Below are 21174 nucleotides of genomic sequence, written 5' to 3' on the forward strand. Positions count from 1 at the left end.
AAGAAATATTTTAAACAAATTCATTAATTCATTATATACATACATTTGAACAATTAATACAAACGAACATTTGCCATCAAAATAGCGCTGTAAAAAAAAAATATATATATTTTTTTAAAGATATAAATAAAACACATTATTGGAGTATGATTTGCAAAGAACACTATTTCAGTCTTTCTACATCAAATTTTAATGTTTAGTACAATGTGTATCCTGCTATTTCTTTGAACATAATTTCTGAAAATTTTAACAATTGTAACCATTTTTCTTTTCCATTGTGCTTAATTTATTGTTGCTCCAAATTGTCTTTTTTCTTTTTCAACAAATGATTTCTACCCTTCTGGGCTAATCGATAAACAGGAAAACTATTAAACATAAAAATGTGTTTGGTCATTTCAGTCAGTCCTTATCATTTGATATTTAATTCAGTATTCATGCTGAATTTAGCTGGAGTTTCATGGTTAATATGCAGGGAGATGGTCTCTTACACGGGCTGGTGTATGACCCGGGATTTCTCCAGGAGGTAATCTGAGATCTGAGCTCCCACCACTGTGCCTCCACATGTGAACTTCATCTCCAGATATTTCCCAAAGCGACTGGAGTTATCATTGATCACAGTACAAGCATTTCCAAAGGCTTCCACCAGACTATTGACCAGCAAAATCTTCTCTTGGAGGGTCCGATTGTTTGCCTGAAAAAAAAAAAAAAAGAACTGTAGTCATTACTGACAAAATAAAAGTGATCAGGATCGAACACACACTTATTACACAGCTACTTCCCAATATATATATATATATATATATATATATATATATATATAAACGACCAATGCCAGACATCACAACACTGATTTCAGTTGAAATTATTTTATTATGTGAGAAGAATAAAGTATTAAGTGATATGAGAGACATTCTATGAGAAAAACATAACTTAAGTCATAATATAAGATTGAGAACATAAAGCAGCCTCCGAACCTTTCCAAGAACGGTCAGCTGTTGGACTAATAGGTGGGCACTTTCTGTTTTCCCAGCACCGCTCTCTCCGCTGATGACAATGCACTGCACACAGAAACAAACACAGTTCAGAACATGACTGATATACTCAGAACATGACTAAAAAATGATAACATCTAAATATTAAAATATTATTTCATATCACTGAATCAACCTAAATACATTACTTGATACTACCAAAACTACATTATATGGGTTAAATCAGGAAGAAATATTTCTTTCAAGTAACAATTGCAGGTTACCACTTTTCCAGTGTACAGTCCAGAAGTTCATAGAGGAACATACTCTACCTGATCAGTATTATAGGAGACCATGGACTGATATGCGATGTCTGCAACTGCATATATATGAGGAGGGTTGGACGTTCTTTTGGCTCCAACGTAAATCTTAGAATGCTGTCAGAGAAACAATAGCGTATTAGACAACTGTGTTTGACTAATTTGATAATTCACATTTTATGAAGCAAAAGTGGTGCTTGCCCATACAAAACACACAATCCTCACTATCCTAGAGTAGGTGGTTGACAGTGCATTCCTATGTGGTTTCTAAGATGTCATAAATGGCATTGTATGCAGTTGCTTAAAGAGAGAGTTCACCCAAAAATGACAATTCTATCATTATTTACTCACCCTCAAGTTGTTCCAAACCTGTATAACTTGATTTCTTCTGTTGAACAGAAAATAAGATATTTTGAAGAATGTAGGTAACCAAACAGTTGCTGCTCTCCATTGGCTTCCATAGTATGGAGGAAAAAATACTATGGAAGTCAATGGGGACACATTCTTCAAAATATTTTTAGTATTCATCAAAAGAAAGAAAGTCTGGTTTGAAACAACTTGAGGGTGAGTGAATGATAACAGAATTGTCATTTTTTTGAGTGATCTATCCCTTTAAGTGTTCTGAGCAGATGTCAGTGTACTTCAGTGCGGTTGCTGGGGTGATCTGAGTGGTTGTTGGCACTTTGCTAAGCAGTTTCTAAGGTGTTTTAGCATGTTCCCATGTGGTTGCTAGGGTATTCTGGGTGCATCTAACATTGCTATATGGCTGCTTAGATGTTTGAAGTGGTTGTTAGCTCATTGATATTGATATTGCAAAGATGTTCTGAATGGTTGCTGGGGTGTTGCTAAGTAGTAGCTCGGGTGTTCAAGGGGGTTGCCAGGGCATTGCTATGCAGTTGCTACAGTATTCTGAGTGGTTGTCATTGTGTTGTAATGGGCTTGCCATTAATGCAAGTTTATGCCAATTGATTTTTTATCTTCTGCTAGGTTAAAATCATAAGCTTGTGAAAAAGAAGAGTGCTTAATTGTATTGAATACACACTCGTAATGCACTTAAATCTTAAAAGAATATTAGAAAAACTATTACTAAAACTATATTATATTACAAATAATATAATATTAATGAAATAAAAGGTCACAAGTTTCTTAACACACTTAAGTACACTTTTAAAAGTGTACTTTGTAATAATTAAACATTTGACTTTAAAGTACTTTTTAAATCATTTTTTAATAATCTTTTGTTGTGCTTTAAATAAGTACACTTGTTTTGATGTGCTGACTAATGTACTAAAGCACATGTTAAGTGCTTGATTATAATTTTAACTGTAATGTGTTCTTTGGATATTACATTTAAAATTAATATATTTTAAATGTACTAAATGCAACTTCATCACTGCAATTGTGTAATTACAAATATATTTAAATACATGACATTCAAGTTTCAATAGAAATTACATTAAAGTGTATATTAGGTTATCATAAATGGTGGGCAGTAAATTTGTCAGTACATTTAACTATATTTTAAAGACAACAGAAGTAATTATGAAATTGCATAAAGATGTAAGTCCTACTTAACTGGGTAAAAAAGCACTCTAAAGCTGCATGTAATATAGGTTTATAACATACAACATTACAAATAACATGCAATTAGGGTTAAACATTTAATTTGCACTTAAGTATATTCTTTCCATAATAAGTCTCTTTTTTAAGTATCCTAAAGTGTACTTCTTTTTCACAAGGAAATCTAGAGAGGAGAACATGTGAATGAAAGAAAAAGGGAAATTAAATATACAATGTTTCTGCAAAAGGTACAATGTCACAAGCCAGATACAGATTGACAGGTGAGGAAGAAAGTGAATGAGAGTGGAAGTAAATGGAGTGTAGTAGACTATGAAAGGTTGATGGCATCCATAATGAAATATCCCACACACACCTCCGGCGTGTACAGCTCCGCTTTCTGGAATGGATTCACCGCTATAAGGATGTCTCCAACGTAGGTGTAGATCTGCTCCTTTGTATAACGTCTCTGTAGCTGTTCGGTGATTGTGTTCTAACAGACAGACAATTAAACATCACAGATGGCCATCCCACCAAACCACTGCACACCGATACACAACAACATAACCATCTAATACTGTGCAGGAGTCTCCATTTTCATGCATGACCAAACCTAGACACGGTGAGATGATTCACTATCTAGACTACAGCATTCATGGATCTTTACATTGTGATTATTGCACACTATGTACATTTTGCTGCCATATGCGGCCAATATGGCCATACAAGACAGTTACACACATCACAGGTCTGGTGAGATCAGTCCAAGGACACAGGCATAATACAAATGCTTCCTGTCAGCACTGCTACCATAATGGATGAGAAAATATATCTAGTGTCAATGAGACCCCTCTGCATTGATAAATCACCTTAAATGTGTTTCTATACAAACTCTGTTATTGTTCACTAATCTGTCTATTTATTCAGTTGACAGTTAACATATGAGACTGCTTGGATGAGTTATGGTCACTTGACAGTCTCTCTGAAAAATGCTACTGGAAAATGTAAGTACAAAAAAATTCCAGCTGGAATGAATGGGCTGTCTGGCAGAAGGATGGAACATTTCCTGAAGACTTTTCTGAGTCTGTGATGATCGAAACCAGTGTGTGTGCACACGCTGTGGCCTTTCTCTTGTGGGGCCTGTATACATTCTTACTTCATCTAGAACCTCAAGGGTTGCCAGATCCTCCACGTCGTCACAAGTTTGACTTTGAGACTTCATGTAGCTGCCTTTTTTGGTGTGGATACGCTCGTGCCTGCAACACAAGATTATAGTCTTTGAAAAGCAACCATGAAAGTTAAAATGACATAAATTACTCAAATTACCTTGTTGAAATTATTGATGGAGACATTAAAGAGAATGATGAAATAAAAATCAATAGTTAGTTATATAAGATAATTGCAAAGTCATTTGAAGAGCCTCATATCTAATTTCAAAATCTTTATTTCAAGGTTATTATATTCTACAGCATTATTATTTTGTTCAAAAGCTATGCAGCAAAATTATCACAATGTATTGAGTCTGACATTAGCATGTTATGAAACTAACAACAGGTGCTGTAACAAGCATGCAAAATACATTACCGTTCATTTTTTTTCCAAAAATATATTTTTTCCCCCAAAAGAAATTAATACTTTTAGCAAGGATGTATTAAACTAATTAATTAAATGACAGCAAAGACTTTTACGTTGTTCCAAAAAAAAAAAATATTATTATTTTTTTTACTCTCTATCACAGTTTCCATTAAAATATTAAGTATCACAACTGTTTTCAACATTAAAAATAATAATGACCGGAGTTATGGTTGCTGAAAATTCACCTTTACCATCTGAGGAATAAATTACATTTCAAAATATATTCAAATGGAAAACTTTTATTTTACTTTATAATAATATGTAGTTTTTTCTTTTTTTACCATATTTTTTATAAAATAAATGCAGCTTTGGTGAACATAAGAGACTTCTCAAATATGACTGACAAAGAAATGCCGACTAACCAACTTTTTTAAATGCTAAAAAGTATTATTAAAATAGTTCAAACTAGTTTTATCCATAAATAACATAGGTGAACTAATTTACTCAATATTTGTGTTATGTATTTGTATGCTTGCTAAGACCTTTCACACTAAATATGAATGTTGTTAGCTTAGCAACATGCTAATGGCAAGCCCTCACATGCTTCTTGTGAGTAACACATGCTGTCTCAAAAGGAAGCTGCCTATGTATGTAGACAGTTGATAGCAAACATGAACAGAGCTTATGGTTGTGATGTTATTGAACAAATGTTACGTAAAGTAAGAAAGCCCAGCACATTGGTCCAAACCATGTATTTATTTACACATTTAAAAGAGCAACTCCTGAATAAACCCTACATCCTAAGCACTCTTAAGATTGGAAATTACAGAGCTAAGAAAAGCACAAGATATGAGCACATATTCTCAATGATATTGGTAACTAGCTGCCTCACAAGATATTTTGCGAAACACAAGAACACACCATTGGGTACACAATTGAAGCTTTTGGGAAAGTTGCAAGGGAAGTCGCCACAACATAATGTTCAGAGACAGGAAGCTGCTACTGCTACATCCGCAGGAAGTAGACTCGATCTAACCCATGTGACTGACCGTAAATATATCATACCTGGAATCACTGTCTCTCCTTTCAGTTATTCCAAGATGGCTTAAATGATAAAAATGAAGTTAATATCTTGGAGGCAAAGCAGGGGTTGTGATGAGGGGGCCTCTGGTGCAACCATAATGGCCAGTACTGCAGTCAGCAGAGATCCTGTATTTTTTTATGAACGTGTTTATGTAAGTTTTAAAATTATAAATAATTCTGATATATCACTAGCTTTCAAGGCTGATTACACAGTACATATTCTTACGTTCTGAGTTATTTTTAAATTGTTGTCTGTTTAAACATGCTTTAGATGAACACCGTATGTCAAGTTAATAATAGTATATTAATATATAGCAATTAATTACCCCAATGGGGGGGGGCATGTACATCTCTGCTCATCACACGCTGCACCCCACACAAACAGCGGGTGTCAGACGCTTACATGCAAAAGTATAATTTGTCAACATTACATTTGAATAAAATAGAAATAATATTTGGTATCATAAAGGTATCAACAAGAGTATAAACTGTGCTTACTAGGCACTAAAAATGGAAAATTTGTATTTAACAAGTCGGTCCAGCTACGGCTCAAGCATGTTCTAGAGTAAACAAACAATCTATTATTAATGCAAGATGGGACTTTCAAATATTCTGCCATCATAATGAGCATTTTGATGCACTTCTACATAATAATGCATCAGTTCTTTTAAATGTAAGGCAGAACAGCAGCCGCCACATCGAGTGCTAAGGTTTCCTCCCTTTGTGTGAATGGACTGTTTCTCTTGATACAATCTCAGGCAGAGATCGGCCAGTCATTCCGTGTGAAAAAGAAGTACACTTTAGCATAGTTTTAAAAAGAGTATTCATTACGGAAATGATATACTTTAAAATAACATACTTAATTATGAACTGAATGTAATGTTTTCAGACTAATGACTAATGTTAACTGAAATTCAAATAAAAATGTCTTACAGTTTGAATTTATATTAAAAGCAATGAGCTGCATGTTCTTTTTGACACACTTAAGTAGGACATACCATATAATTCAATCTTTACATGTGATTTTATATTTACTTCTATTGTCTTTGAAATGCGGTTAAAATATACTGCTGAATGCACTGACAAGCATTTATGTTAATCTAAAATACTGTAAATTAATTTCTATTGAAACTCATATGTAACGTATTTAAATATTTTTAATTACACATTTGTAGTAATGAAGTTGTGACTTAGTATAATTAAAATATATTAACTTTAAATGTAATATTGAATGCACTACAGTTAAAATTATAATCAAGTACTTTACATGTGCTTTAGAATGTTAGTTAAGTGTACTTCTTTTTAAAAAGTTTATTAAAACAAGGAGTTCAAATGAATTTTAAAGTAAAACTTTTAATTTGACATTATTACAAAACGCACTTTTTAAAAGTATACTTAAGTGTGTTAAGAAAGTGTACTCTCATTAAATACACTTAATTAGTAATTGCATTAATATATCTAATGTTTTGAGTACAGATTTAAAAAATATATACTTTTACAACACTTCAGTACAATTAAGTGCACTTCTTTTTCACAAGAATATGTAGAATGATACTTGTTCTAGGTCACTTATGTGGCTGGAGGATTCATCTCATTCTTAAGCGTGAAACATTTTATTGAAAAAAGTGCCTTTTAAATTGTAAAAGTTAGAAACAGTCCAAACTAAAACTTGTGGCATTTTAAACGCTTTGTTTTTGTCACGTTAAACACATTGTATGACTCACAGAAAGCACTAGAGCTGATATTTGTGTCTAACTACCTTGTTTTCTCGATAACGCCCATTTGTTGGTTGAGGTCGATTAGCTCCATCAGCTGGTTCTGCAGCGTCTTCTCTCGCCCCACAATCTGTTTGATGAAGACATGCTGAAGAAGGTCAAACACATTGGGCCTGAGCTCAAAATCCTTTATCAGACACCTGAAGGGGTCACAATAAAAAAATGGGAGAATTTGTGTTGAAATGTCCAAGATGAAGTCAAATCAAATGGCAACTGATAAGGACAAGATTCAGGAAAAACACAAACAAGCTAAAGGTTGTTGAGATTAATTCAGTTGCGGTTACAAACAAAGTTCTGGTAAAACAGCAGGAAGATAATTAGAGTATGACGAGGCATTATGAGACACTCAGACACGGCTCTTTATAAGAGTAACTAACCCACAAAATCAGTGTTGAAAAGAAAAACTAACAAAACTTTAACAACCAACAAACTTTGGATTTGCCAATGCCGTACATATAAATACAAATACATTTAACCTGTGTTACTTACTTGCATATAAAATCATTAAAATCGTTTGACCAGAGCTCTGGTTGGTGTAGGGTGGGTGGAGGATTTCTGTTCAGAGAAAAACAGATAGATAGACAAAGATAAGTGTGAGATAAGTGTATTAATTTCCCATTAACTTTAAAGGGAAAAGACACTTCTCACTTGATAAGATTATTAGATTACTTCCTAAAATTGTCTGTTAGGTGAATAGATGAACCATTTCAATTGTCCTTATAAGTACGGACCATATTAATTATACTCAAAGAAAAATGTCTATATACCAAAATGCATGCATGTGCTATAAACTTCAGTAACTTAAAAATAGTGAAATTTTTCCGTGGTCTCCCTTGTGTTTTTATTTGAGGTTGAAGTTGCATGAGTGAAAGTGAATTTTTTTAGTAAATTTGTGCTGATGTGAAAAAGCTTTGTCTATGAAGGCTGCCAGGAAGCTTTTCCCTGTACATGTAGATAAGTAAGCAGATAGACACTTAATGGTGTCACAGAGGACCTGACAAGCATTCCCTGCTGTGGAACAATAGAGCTAATTAGCCGTCATTTGATGTCCTGGTGAAGGGGGCTATTAGCAGAGGGAGAGCAGGGTTGAGGAAGTGTACTCCAGCCCAACGGCTAGCACGTCAGGAGCGCACTCTGTGCCTCTGACAGTGATTAATTACCCTAATGGGGGGGTGTCAGACTGGAGAAACGCTTAGACTATTAAAGTGCATCCTTATCGGAAACGCAGCAGCAAAGAATAAAAGATTACAGATGAAAACAACAAGACTTCTGCAATTTAAAGCACAACGTTAAGAGCACAGCATTCAAAAACCACCAGACAACAACAATAACGTGGGCTGGGGTGCGTTTTGTTCTGGTAATGTCACTAATAAAAGCACCAAATAATCAACAAAATACACAGCCATTCAAAAGACTGGGGTTTGTGAGATTTTTTTTTTCTCTTATGCTCACCAAGCCTGCATTTTTTTGATCAAAAGCACTGAAATGTTGTGAAATATTATTACATTTTAAACAGCACAACTGTTTTCAACATCGATAACAGTAAGACATTCTTTTCATGAGCAGCAAATCAGTATAAGGATCATGTGACACTGAAGACAGGAGTAATGATGCTGAAAATTCAGCTTTGCATCACAGAAATAAATACATTTTAAAATATATTCTAATAGAAAACATTTATTTATTTATTTATTTATATTTTTTGCGTGGAAACCATGATACTCTTTTCATGATTCGTTGATGTATAAAAAGTTAAAAAGATCAGCATATACTTGAAATACAAATCTCTTGTAAATGTGATTTTAAGTTATTTTTTTTATCTCACAAAAATTTGAATTGCGAGATATAAACACAGAATTGTCGACTGACCTCCTGACTTTTTTCTTGGAAAAAAGAGTTTATATCCCACAATTCTTAGTTTACTTCTTGTAATCCTAACTTTTTTCTCAGAGCTGTAAGTTTACATAGTGCAATTTTTCTTTGTTTTGTTTTGTTTCCACTATGAAATAAAAAAATATAAAAGGTAATTGGGACTTTTTATCTCACAACTAAAAAGTCGTAATTATGTTTTTTTTGTATTATTATTATTGTGTGGCATATTTATATTTTAATGAAATCATTTTCCTGCCTTTAATGTTTTTGTATGTTAAAGCATCTTCATTGACAACTGGGAGAGATTTAAAAAACATTTATTGAGACCCTCAGTTGAAACTATTTTCCATTCACATTTCAGTGACATATTCAGATTGTGTATCAGCTCTAACATTGGATGTGTTTATTTCTGGTTCATTTTGCTCCTGTCCGCAGACTAAATGTCTGTATTCCTGTCTGTTGGTGGCAGAGGGGCTCGAGGCTTAGTCTGGCCTAATCTGGGTCACACAAATGTAACACTTAACATGCCATCAGCATGTGCCACTGGCCTACTGCCGTTCACTGGGCATGTACCAGCTTTTAAACCCTACAGCATCAAAGTCATACCAGATCTCCTCTGATTCTGCCCAAGACATAACCATTCAACATAAGTGCTGCAAATTCAAATCTCATTCTGCCAGATTTTGCAATAAAATAATGATAAAAAAAAAATAAAAAAATCTAAAATATTTAAAAAAATGTATAAAATGTCAGTAAAACATTAACATAAAAAATCTGAAATTTCACAGTTTATACATTTATAGTTATTTTAGTTAATAAATACACATATACATTTTTATATTAATATTGAACCTAAAATATACACTAATGCTCAAAAGTTCAGGGCTAGATTTGACCCTGAAATTCTTTTATTCAGCAAGGATGCGTTAGAATGATCAAAAGTGACAATAAAAAAAATAATTTATAATGTTACAAAATTTCTGTTCATCAAAGAATAAAATGTTAAAATATATTTTAAAATATATTAAAATACAAAACAGTTATTTTAAATTGTTTTAAAAATATTACTATTTTAAAAGTATTTTTGATCAAATAAATGCATCTTTGGTGAGACTTTCAAAAAAACAATAAAAATCTTACCAACCACACACTTTTGAATAGTAGTGTAGATCTAGATATAAAAATATAAAAAAATCTTGAGTGAAATATTTTGAGAACACACAGATTTGAGATTATAATGGGTGTGTTCCAGTTTTGTCACATTGCATTGCTCATTCTCAGTCTGGATGCGTGTGTGTGTTGGGGGGGCGGGGGTAAGGTGTGTTTTTTTTCTTATAAGAATCAAAGAGAACATGAGAGAGACCCAACAAAGACAGCCTGCAGTGTGTACATGAGCAGTCAGAAACATAACCACACCGCTCTGTGATTATACCCACCACCCCCACCACTGACTGCAGTCAGAACGCCACTGCTCTGATAGCACAGCGCTCAATGGACGGATGCTGTGTGTGTGTGTGTGTGTGTGTGTGCACAGATTATTCACAGTTAGCGTGTTTAATCATAACAGCTCATGAATACGTTGAGCTGGATTGAGCGGTTTGTGCGAATCAGACGTATCTGACGTCTCTATCTTCACAGGAGATCTCTGAATGCGGATCGTCTTCCAGAGCGCGCGTGCGCGCGTGTGTGTGTGTGTGTGTGTGTGTGTGGTCTATTAGAACACAAAAGTGCTGCACCATCAAGATGACACTGGTGATAACAGTTTCTCTTCTGAGCCCGAAAACAGAAAACAATCAAATTTCACCTTCAGACAGGTAGGTGCACGATGGAAAGAAAAATCGCTTGGTCTCTTTCTTGTATCCACAAGGATGCAGGGGTTGGACAAAGTAATATGAATGCTTGGAAAATAGATAATATTTCTTTATAAAGGTTATTTTCCACAATTTGCCTTTAATTTGGTGGTCCACTTAAGGCGTTTTGTTGATTATAAGTAACTTAACTCTCATTACAATATTAGTAGACTGTTAGGTTATGGTAAGGGCTTGTAGATTAAGTTTGTTGGGGAATATCAAAATAAAAGACGATTTTCCAGTGTCGGGCCAAACCATTCTTATTGCTTAACCGTTCTATTCTGGCCCAGGTGGCAAGTTTATGGTTTTGTTTTCCACTGTATGGTTGATAACAGAGCCTATAATACAAATGCATCACCCGTTGCCTTGGTAACACAAGTGTTTACATACGGTATAAGATGTCAATAGCGATGACGTTATGGAGGATGATCAGATGATTCTGTCTAGTTTGCTCAAATAGCGTGTTTGGCCTTCTACAGAGAGAAACTAGTAGCCATACAACAAACAAGTGACTAATCCTGAGTGGCGAACTGGCGATGTCCCTACATGCATTCTGCCGGCACAGACCTAAATGGTAATTGCACCAAAGTCCCTTTAAGACAAGTCATTTCACTCGGTGGCCATCTTTGAAACGCCTCTCGGGCAAGCAAGTGCAGCTCCTATCTCTTTGAATGGGGAAACATCAAATTCTCCAAAACTGTTCGCTAAGCTTACGATTAAATTTCATATTTGAAATCACCAATGAAATCTGACAACAACTGCCTCATGAATGTTGTTTCTTTTGCTCAGATAGCATTAAAAAAGCGTATTTTTCAGGATAGACCAGCCAGTGCGCATGCGCAGTCCTAAGTGTGCATCTCAGAACTCTGAATGTTTCTATAGCAACCGTGACTTCTATCGGCAGCTGCAGTGACCCGATGACTTTACAGATTAGTGATTGGTTCTTTTACTCAGAAGGCGGGGCTTCGTTCGATAGAGCGGCCATATTGAGCACTGCATTTTTCCCAATTCAAAACTATACGAGTGACATGTCTTGGGTATTCTATAGTATTTGATTGTACCAAGCTAAAATGGAAAAACAACTGGAACTGCTCCTTACCATTCTTAAAGTCCCCATGAAATCAAAATTAAAGTTTTTTTGGGTGTTAGTATCAATATGTTAGTCTTAATGTTATCTATAAGGCAGTGAGCTGGCATACTCTGTCAAATGTGACTTTACGGCTCTCAACGGCTCTGAACGGCTCTAGCCCAAGTTGTGATATAAACGAATGGTATTGGCTATTTTAAAAAGGGGCGGGGCTGCTTGATATGTCCCGCCCTGTCTTCCTGTTTCAGTTAAAATGACATCAACACATAGAGCAACGCTGCGTGTTTCTAAGCATTTCAGGGGACCTTTAAAACCGTTCGGACTAACAGTGGAAATGCGGATAAAATGTTAGCAGATATAAAGCTGATAATACTCTAATGACTAGTAGCTGACACGTAGTTGCAAAATTACTTATAGCGAACAGAATGTCTAAAGGGGACCATCAAAACAAAGTGTTACCTTTGCCTTAATACAGCTTCCAACCTTCTTAGAATAGATTCATACAACTTCTGAATAGTCTCCAATTGAATGTTGTCTATCATAACATCTGCCAATAGCTTCAGAGATGTTAGTGTATTTTTAATTTTTTTTTCAATTGTTTTCAGTGGGAGCGCCGTGTTTTTAAAATGGCAGAAGTGTGACGAGGCGCTGAAGAATGTCCAACTTTGGGTAAAACGCAGCACTCATCACTGTCACTTTTTAGTCCGCCATCCAATCAGGGGCGCCAGGCACTTAGTATTTTTGAGGGGGCACCAGTGTATCTTCTGATACACAGTAGCCACACTGAATATCTGATGTGAGCCTTTTTTTTTTTGCAAAATATTCCCAAAATTGATAACTATATCATTATGTTAGTTGATCTACAGCGGGCAATGAGCGATGTTAGTGCAAGCTATTAACTACGCATATAACTCGTCTTGTTATTTAAGTACCAAATATGGGTGTCATGTCATAAAATATTTTTAATAAGACTGACTTTGTATTTTATGTGAATTTAATAAAAACATTGTAAGCTAATTATAACACTTTCATTGTACAGATAGCGAGCAAAGAACATTTATGTGGCCATTGCATAAGCTCAACAGAATCGTGTGTGATTGGTTATCATGCGCAACGCTGTGAAGATGTGTAAAAAGAGATATGACTAATTTTGCTAGTGTGAGAAACATTAAATAAACATTAATGGTTGAAAACAAGTTTTGATACATAACAAATGAGAGCGTCTGTCTTCGGCTCAGCTGATTATTATTAGTCAATTTTTGTCTCTTGAAAGCTGCATTCAAAATCCACTTGACTCAGAAATCTGAAGAGCACGTGCCCCGTCGTTTTGAAAGGGAATGATGCCTCTGCGTCTAATCACAGTGGAGGAGGGGCGGGACAAATTCCACACCTACCAACCTCCACATCCTGCTTGTACAGCAACAGACAACAAGATGCACAACAACGGAACAAAAATCATATAAAACAAGAGCCAGAGCAAGTACTTTATATTGTGTTGACATTTTTATATTCAGAAATGAACTATCTGCGAAATCAGATACTAGTAACACTTCCACAGATATTCCGTATCATAACAGAAAAAGCGTTTAAAAAAATAAAACCTGACATACTTTAAAGCTGCTGTAACCCCGCAAAAAAAGATCTGACTGAAACGAGGCTGGCTTCTGACAGCTCCAAGGCCCAAATGAGCAGCAGTGCCATCCACCTGCATGCTAAAATCACAAATGATTCCATATACTGACACAAACCTGACCTCGTGGACTGTGAGGTCTTTTTGAATATCATCTGAATATCGTGTACAGTAGTCATGCAAATCAGTGTTTGTGTACAACAAGTGTCAAACGTACAAACATGAGGGCGGGTCACCTTGGAATTTTGAAGAGAGCTCTCATTGGATGAAGATCAGCCAGGGGCGGGTCTCCATCACCCAGCTCTATGGCCGTGATCCCGAGAGACCACACGTCACAGCGCTCGTCATACGTGGAGTCGAGCTGCTGCTCACACGCGATGACCTGGTCAAATACACAAACACAGTCATTACTGTACTGCAAATGTTTATAACGGACACTGACTGCTGAACACTGTCACCAGAGCACAGAAATAACTTCCACCGGTATATATGTTGAACAAAATGTTACACATATTTTATTGTCATGTTTATTGGTCATAATCTGATGATAAATACATTGAAAAAATTACTTCCACCAAAAGGTGAAGAGCATATTTTTTGTAATATGTATATTTATGATCCTGATGATCCATTTGTGCTTCCTGTATAATGAAAAATTCAAGAAAACATTACATTTTCAAGTGAGTGTGGATCCTGCTTTTTTCATTTGGAGTAATTACGATGATCTATGCACCCTGCACCATTGGTTGAGCACAGTGAATTCACCTTTTTTGTAATATGTATATTAAAATAATTGTTTTCCAGCTTAACTCTATGTAACTAGCTAGCAAAGAAGTCACACAAATTAAATGCAATTTAATATTTTTATATTAAGAAATGGAATTAGAAAATGTCAATAAAAGCCAGTTTTTCAAATGTGCAGTGTTGGATAATATTCGGAATTTAAGAAGTGGCTCCCTTTCAATTCAGCAGTTGGAATACTGACTTGGAATTAGAATGACATAAAGGATTTTATTAAATTAAATTCAAAGAGATTCTACACTGGTAAGTCCATTCTATGAAATAAAGTGTTCTTCCACCATATAATTATATTATGTTTTGCACATACAGTATGTTGTACTACACAAGCAACTGAAACTGGGACCTTATAGTGCAGAATAGTAATAGTTTAATAATACAGAAAATAAATAAGAATATTACACACACTATATTTTTATATTCTTAAAATAAATTGAAGATAGAAATATAATTTAAAAGAGAGAGACTAATCAGGGATGAGAGAAATATAAAAAAAAATCCATCCAATCCGTATTTCTCCATTTAAAAAATCTGTTTAGACCTCTACATTAACCTATACTATTGTACAGTAAACCTTATGCTGATAGAAAAACACAAAATGGAATACAGGTGGTCTTACCTCAGAAACACAAATAAACTGTCAAGCGTCTTTAGTATTTAATCCATTCGATTAGTCCAGAAATCACCCCAGAATGTTCCCCGCAGATGTTTAGAAATCTGCACTAATAATAAATCTGTTTGTGTTTTGATTGTATTGACACCTAGGACAAATTGAGGCACGTAAGCCTCTACCCTTGAGTCATATGAATATTTTGACTCTCAAAAAAAAACATTTGCACTCCACAAAGTCGCCTCGATGCTTTGCAAACTACTTGCCAACAGTCCTACCTCAGGTGCCATCCAGAAGGGCGTTCCGACCGAGGTGTTCCTCCTTAGCCGGGTGTTTGTAAGCTGGGCCGATACCCCTGATGAGAGGAAGAAACACAAACAAAGCATTATGTAAGGTAGTTATCTGTACAGATTCAATGGATGCCTTATGGAATTAAGGAATGTCTTTGAATTGTCTGTAATGCCGTTTAGCCAAGTGACAATGGAAACACAATTTGAATAGAGATCAAACAAGGTCACAAAGAAAAAAGAATGTGTTGTCTTGGATGCAGTGATCATAGTAACCCAGCACTGACCTTTAAGCCTTCCTGACTGAGACTGAAGTCGTTATTTACCTAAAATCTTGACTTGAAAATCTTTTTTGAGAGCTGTGGTCACCATTTCCTGAGAGCAGAACGGACATTATGCTATAAGTCATAAGGGTTTCGAAAGACATGATGGAGCGTAAAGGAAGAATTTTGAAACACTGAACTTTGAAAGTCTCTTACGTGCTCACCAACATCAATGGTATCATAATACTTACATTTGAAATCTGATTGGTCATAGTGAATTTAGGGGACAGTCGTGGCCTAATGGTTAGAGAGTCGGACTTGTAACCCAAAAGCCGTGGGTTCGAGTCTCAGTACAGGCAGGAATTTTAGGTGGGGGGAGTGAATGTACAGCGCTCTCTTCCACTCTCAATACCCATGACTGAGGTGCCCTTGAGCAAGACACCGAACACCCAACTGCTCCCCGGGAGCCGCAGCAAAAATGGCTGCCCACTGCTCCAGGTGTGTGTGAGTGTGTTCTCAACTCACTGCTGTGTGTGTGCAATTGGATGGGTTAAATGCAGAGCACAAATTCCGAGTATGACACCATACCATACACATGTCATGTCACTCACTTCACTTTTAATTGCGACTGGTCTTTTCTATTTTGCATATATGAAAGTTTCTATAGTCAGCAACAGCTAGTGTCTAGTGTCACTTGTTCCAAGCACAAACTTCAATATGTAAATATTTGTCCTGGGAAACAAGATATTAGAAAATTGGATTTCTGCTGTGGAGAAACACAAATTCAATTAACATCTGTAAATCACATAGAATCTGAAATGTTTAGATTAGAGCAGATTATGTTAGGCTGCTAAATTTAACTATGAACACATGGTTTATATTTAGAATGTTTTCAAAGTAATCTTCCATCAATTTCTGATCAGATTATAGCTTTTGAATCACCAGTAAACAACCCATTCTTGGCAGTATCAAAAAGGATTTGTTGCATTCACAAGACTCACAAACACATTAAATCCACACTACAGCAGAGACAAATACAGAAACATGGATTCACATATGCTGTGGGCTGTAAATGGACAACAGACAAGTGAAAAAGAGAGAAAGAGAACTAAACAGTCTCCTGTGGCTGTTCCCTTTCTGCTACATTAGATCTGCTAAGGGCCCCGGGGTCAGTCTTAATAATCATCAAAAATAACACTGCCAATTAGAATATTCATGACAAAGCCACTAAAGCGCCCTCCTCCATTCCCTCCTTCCTCATGCTCTTTTTGTCTATAATGCAGTTCCCTTTCATGGGAACTTCGAACTGCGTCCTCTAGGGGTCGCCCTTCAGATGAGTCAGTGTGGGGGTTTTATCTGCTCAGCATAGCGTGAGCTCATTCACACCGATAACGCATTAGCCCAGCGTGTCTCTGAGCGCTCTGAGACGTGGGCACATGGAACCTCTGCATACAGCCGCGGCCCGACAGCCACCCACTCGCCGTGGCTCCATTCCTGACAGTGGGAGACAAATATCGCCCCCAGCATGTCTCTGGCCAGGAACTCAACAAATGCACTCTCTTTGGAAAAATTAGGTTGACAGGGTAAACGGAGCGATGTTCAAGTGAGGTTTGCGTGGTTAGATGCAGACATAGAATTTAAAAGAATTAATTCCCTGCTTTCACAATATGTTTGGCATCAATCAATACCTTCTCAAATAAATAAATTAATTAATTTTCTACATTTAAGGTTATACAGTTTAGACAGTCAATTATAAAATGGATAGTTGTGATCCTGAATGCTGATTGGTCAATATTGTTTTCCAAGCTGGCAAGTTGAGTTCAGATAAATGTGACCCTGGACCACAAAACCAGTCTTAAGTCGCTGGGGTATATTTGTAGAAATAGCCAAAAATACATATGGGTCAAAATTATCAATTTTTCTTTTATGCCAAAAATCATTAGGATATTAAGTAAATATCATGTTCCATGAAGATATTTGGTAAATGTCTTACCGTAAATATATCAAAACTTAATTTTTGATTAGTAATATGCATTGCTAAGAACTTCATTTGGACAACTTTAAAGGCGATTTTCTCAATATTTAGAATTTTTGCACCCTCAGATTCCAGATTTTCAAATAGTTGTATCTCAGCCAAATATTGTCCTATCATAACAAACCATACATCAATGGAAAGCTTATGGAAAGATTTATTCAGCTTTCAGATGATGTATAAATCTCAATTTCAAAAAATTGACCCTTATGATTTGTTTTGTGGTACAGGGTCACAAATAAGTTAGTAAATAAATAAATATAAAAATAAATCATGTAGGGTTTACTTTAACTTATTTTTCACTGAGAAGTCGCTAGTAAATTTAACCAATAATTACAAAGGAACAGCATCTATCACCATTGTATTAAATGTGAAATTGAGGTAGAACGATTGAAATAGTATTTTCTTGTAAAACATACTCCAATATGTAAATTTTTTATTATATTTTTTTATACAGTGTACCATTATTGTGAACAGTGAACAGTTAATTCGCACATACTTCTTTCTTTCTTTTTTTCTTTCTTTCTTTCTTTCTTTCTTTCTTTCTTTCTTTCTGTTTAATCAAAATGTCATTAACTTAATCTTCCAATCTTCCAAAATGACAGACTTCTCTCTAGTGATGTATGAAGGACTTCTCCAATCATATCGTCCACTTAAACCCCGCCCCTTTTTATGGTTGACTGCAAGCTCATATTCAGATCTGCCTCCATCCAATCAACAAGCGATAAATAGAACAAAGTCCCCGCCCTACATCTTTTTCTTCCTTAATTTCCCATTTCACTAGGATATACTTCACACTTCGATCTGTTGCTGCTTCAGTTCCATTGCGACTTCAAAGAACACTTTTCTTTAACATAAATAAATAAATAATCAAAAATCTTTTTTTTGAGTTGCACTGAGGCACTTTACAATGGAAACAAAATGGGGACAATCTGTAAATGTAAAAAAAAAATAAAAAAATACTGTTTCAATAGCATAGCCACAAGACAAAAACAGTGATTTTAGTTTGAAAAAAAAAAAAAAACTCACTAGCATTTTCTTTCCAATGTTGTATATTATAATTGCTATAAGGCCCTCAATGATTTGCTCTATTGTGAATACAGTCATAGCTGAAGTGGTTTGCATGCCAAGCCAAACAATGATGTTTAACTAGTTTAGTCAAAACATAACACTGCCTCTCTTTCCTTTTTGCTGAACTGGCCATATTGATAGGCTAACAGGCTTTTTACACTTTGATAACATCAACTAACAAGCTAGTTGTTGATAATATAATAATCTGGCAAAGAGAAAAGCATGTTAAAAATACCACACGTGAAAGATGTTGTAAGATAAAACAGGTATGGCATTCATTTTTGTAGGTTCATGACTCTTGTTAGCATATTAGTATAAAATATGATTGCTGTACTCCATATGAACGCAGCATCCTTCAAGCCAGTCTGAAATGAAGACAGGGTATATGATATGGTTATTAGGCTTCCATAAATGATATGCAAATTGAGAATGATTTGTTTGGATTAGGACACAAACCACTCCATGGTTTGAAATATATGACTTTCTTTCCTGTCTTGATATATTTTTCAAGGCAGGACACATTGCACTTTTTTTTTTAACTACTACAAAATTATGCAGGGGGAAAATAATCAATTTTTTGTAATCTAAATCTTGCAGTGTATTCTGAGAGATTCATTTTTAGCAGGCAATATATTAATCTCAAATTTTGCACATGTATCTTTTTTCCCTAACTGCCGCCATATTTTACACTTTATTTACTTAGTTATTAGTAAATGACTTTGGACTATGTGAGTTCTTATAGTGCCGTCATTTATATACAAACCTGAGAGGGAGAATATGTCATCAATAGTTTCGGTCCAAGAGAAAGATTGTATATTTTAAATGTGTTTATCTGTCAAGTTTATTTCGTCAGCCTTTAGGAGTATACTAACACATATGGCCTCAACTAAAAGCTACAAACATAAGATTTTTCAAGAGGCCTTTAAAGCTTTAAAGACCTTTCAAAAACATCTCTTTGTGTCATGCTCTAATGCCACATTACCATTTTGCATTTATGTGGTTGCATTAACACTAATCAGCCACTCTGCACACGCTGTTTATGTAAATGCTTCATGTTAAATTATGCAGATTTGAAAACTATATATTTTGAGCAATGGGGTGTTCATGAGAATTATTACACTATGTTGAATTTATGAGAAGTCCAAGAAACGTTTATACTCAAACACTACAGAGAAAAGAAAAAAAAAACCTCTTCCAAACCTGTATGGCTACTTGTATATTGTATGATGAACGGACTGAAATGTAAGCTATTCACTAAAAATCTCACTTGACAGCTGTAGTGACCATTCACTTTCACTGTAATGAAAAAAAAAACAGCTTGAACATTTTTCCGTAGACCATTCCTGCTAAATAATTTCATATGGGTTTCAAAGAATATGAGGTTAATGGTGACAATTTTCATTTTAAGCGAACTGTTCCATTAGCTCTGCAGTGTAGTGTACTTCAAATATTAAAAAAATATATATCTTTATTACTGTTTCTTAACACATTTATGTACATTTAAAAAGTGCATTTTTAATGACATCAATATAAAACTTCTACATTACATACAGTTCATTTTAAATCATTATGTTTTAATAATTGTTTGTCAAGCTTTAAAGTGCACTTATTTTGATGTGTTGACATACCAAATTACATAAAGAACATGATTGTAATTTTTAACTGTAGTGTGTTTGATATTAGATTTCTACGGTGACCGAGAAGTGCAAAACAAATCACAATTCTGAAAACAAAATAACAAATTACAAACGCAAATGCCAGTCTAAAAAACAAAATAACAATTCAGAAAACACAACAACAATTCAGAAAACATTATAACAAGTCAGAAAACACGACAAATTCGAAAACAAATTAACAAGTCAGAAAACACAATGACAAATTTGAAAACAAATGAACAAGTCAGAAAACACAACGACAAATCAGACAAACTGGAAGAGGTAGCTATAGTTTGAGACAGCGCCATTGGTTTGGGATTACTCACCGCTGACTGGACGAGACATCTGTCAATTAACGTATACAGGAAGAACCAGCTGAAGAACAGCAGAGTCGTGGTAGAAAGTTCGGAGATGGTATTAAAGTAGCTCAGTTTAAATGTATTGTATGAATTGCCCTTACTATGGAATAAAAAATACGGAGTGTCTATTTACACTTAGTTAAAAGTGGCTGTAAAACATCAGCTCCAGTGGCGCAGATGGATAAGCTCATGTTGTTGGCTCTTTGATGCGATCGACCCGGGTTTGATTCCACCTTTTGCCGAACTTTTTTTTCCTCCCTTTTCAAATCTCGTATTAGCAATGGATTCTATTTACACTAAGTGAAAATAGCAGTATTTTTAGCAATATGCTATTTACACTAAGTGCAAATACCTATTTACACTGTTAAAATAGCAGGAT

General features: G+C 35.1%; 1 protein-coding gene across 3 annotated transcripts in view; it reads right to left on the minus strand.

The window, feature by feature from the left end:
* Positions 1 to 21174, minus strand: part of LOC107675224 (myosin-IIIa-like) — an 86201-nt gene that overhangs the window by 37937 nt on the left and 27090 nt on the right. For 2 of the 3 annotated variants that reach the window (XM_016469508.1, XM_016469501.1), the window contains exons 6-15: positions 15407 to 15483; positions 13957 to 14102; positions 7771 to 7836; positions 7266 to 7421; positions 5489 to 5527; positions 4005 to 4104; positions 3225 to 3341; positions 1304 to 1408; positions 975 to 1058; positions 489 to 691 (exon numbers count right to left, since the gene is read on the minus strand). In XM_016469508.1, the coding sequence (XP_016324994.1) occupies positions 489 to 691; positions 975 to 1058; positions 1304 to 1408; positions 3225 to 3341; positions 4005 to 4104; positions 5489 to 5527; positions 7266 to 7421; positions 7771 to 7836; positions 13957 to 14102; positions 15407 to 15483 (1093 nt within the window). The remainder of the gene's footprint in view (positions 1 to 488; positions 692 to 974; positions 1059 to 1303; positions 1409 to 3224; positions 3342 to 4004; positions 4105 to 5488; positions 5528 to 7265; positions 7422 to 7770; positions 7837 to 13956; positions 14103 to 15406; positions 15484 to 21174) is intronic. The other variant, XM_016469516.1, reaches the window with a different exon arrangement.

This window comes from Sinocyclocheilus anshuiensis, unplaced genomic scaffold, assembly GCF_001515605.1.
Source record: "Sinocyclocheilus anshuiensis isolate Anshui unplaced genomic scaffold, SAMN03320099.WGS_v1.1 scaffold1090, whole genome shotgun sequence".
Lineage (NCBI taxonomy): Eukaryota > Metazoa > Chordata > Actinopteri > Cypriniformes > Cyprinidae > Sinocyclocheilus > Sinocyclocheilus anshuiensis.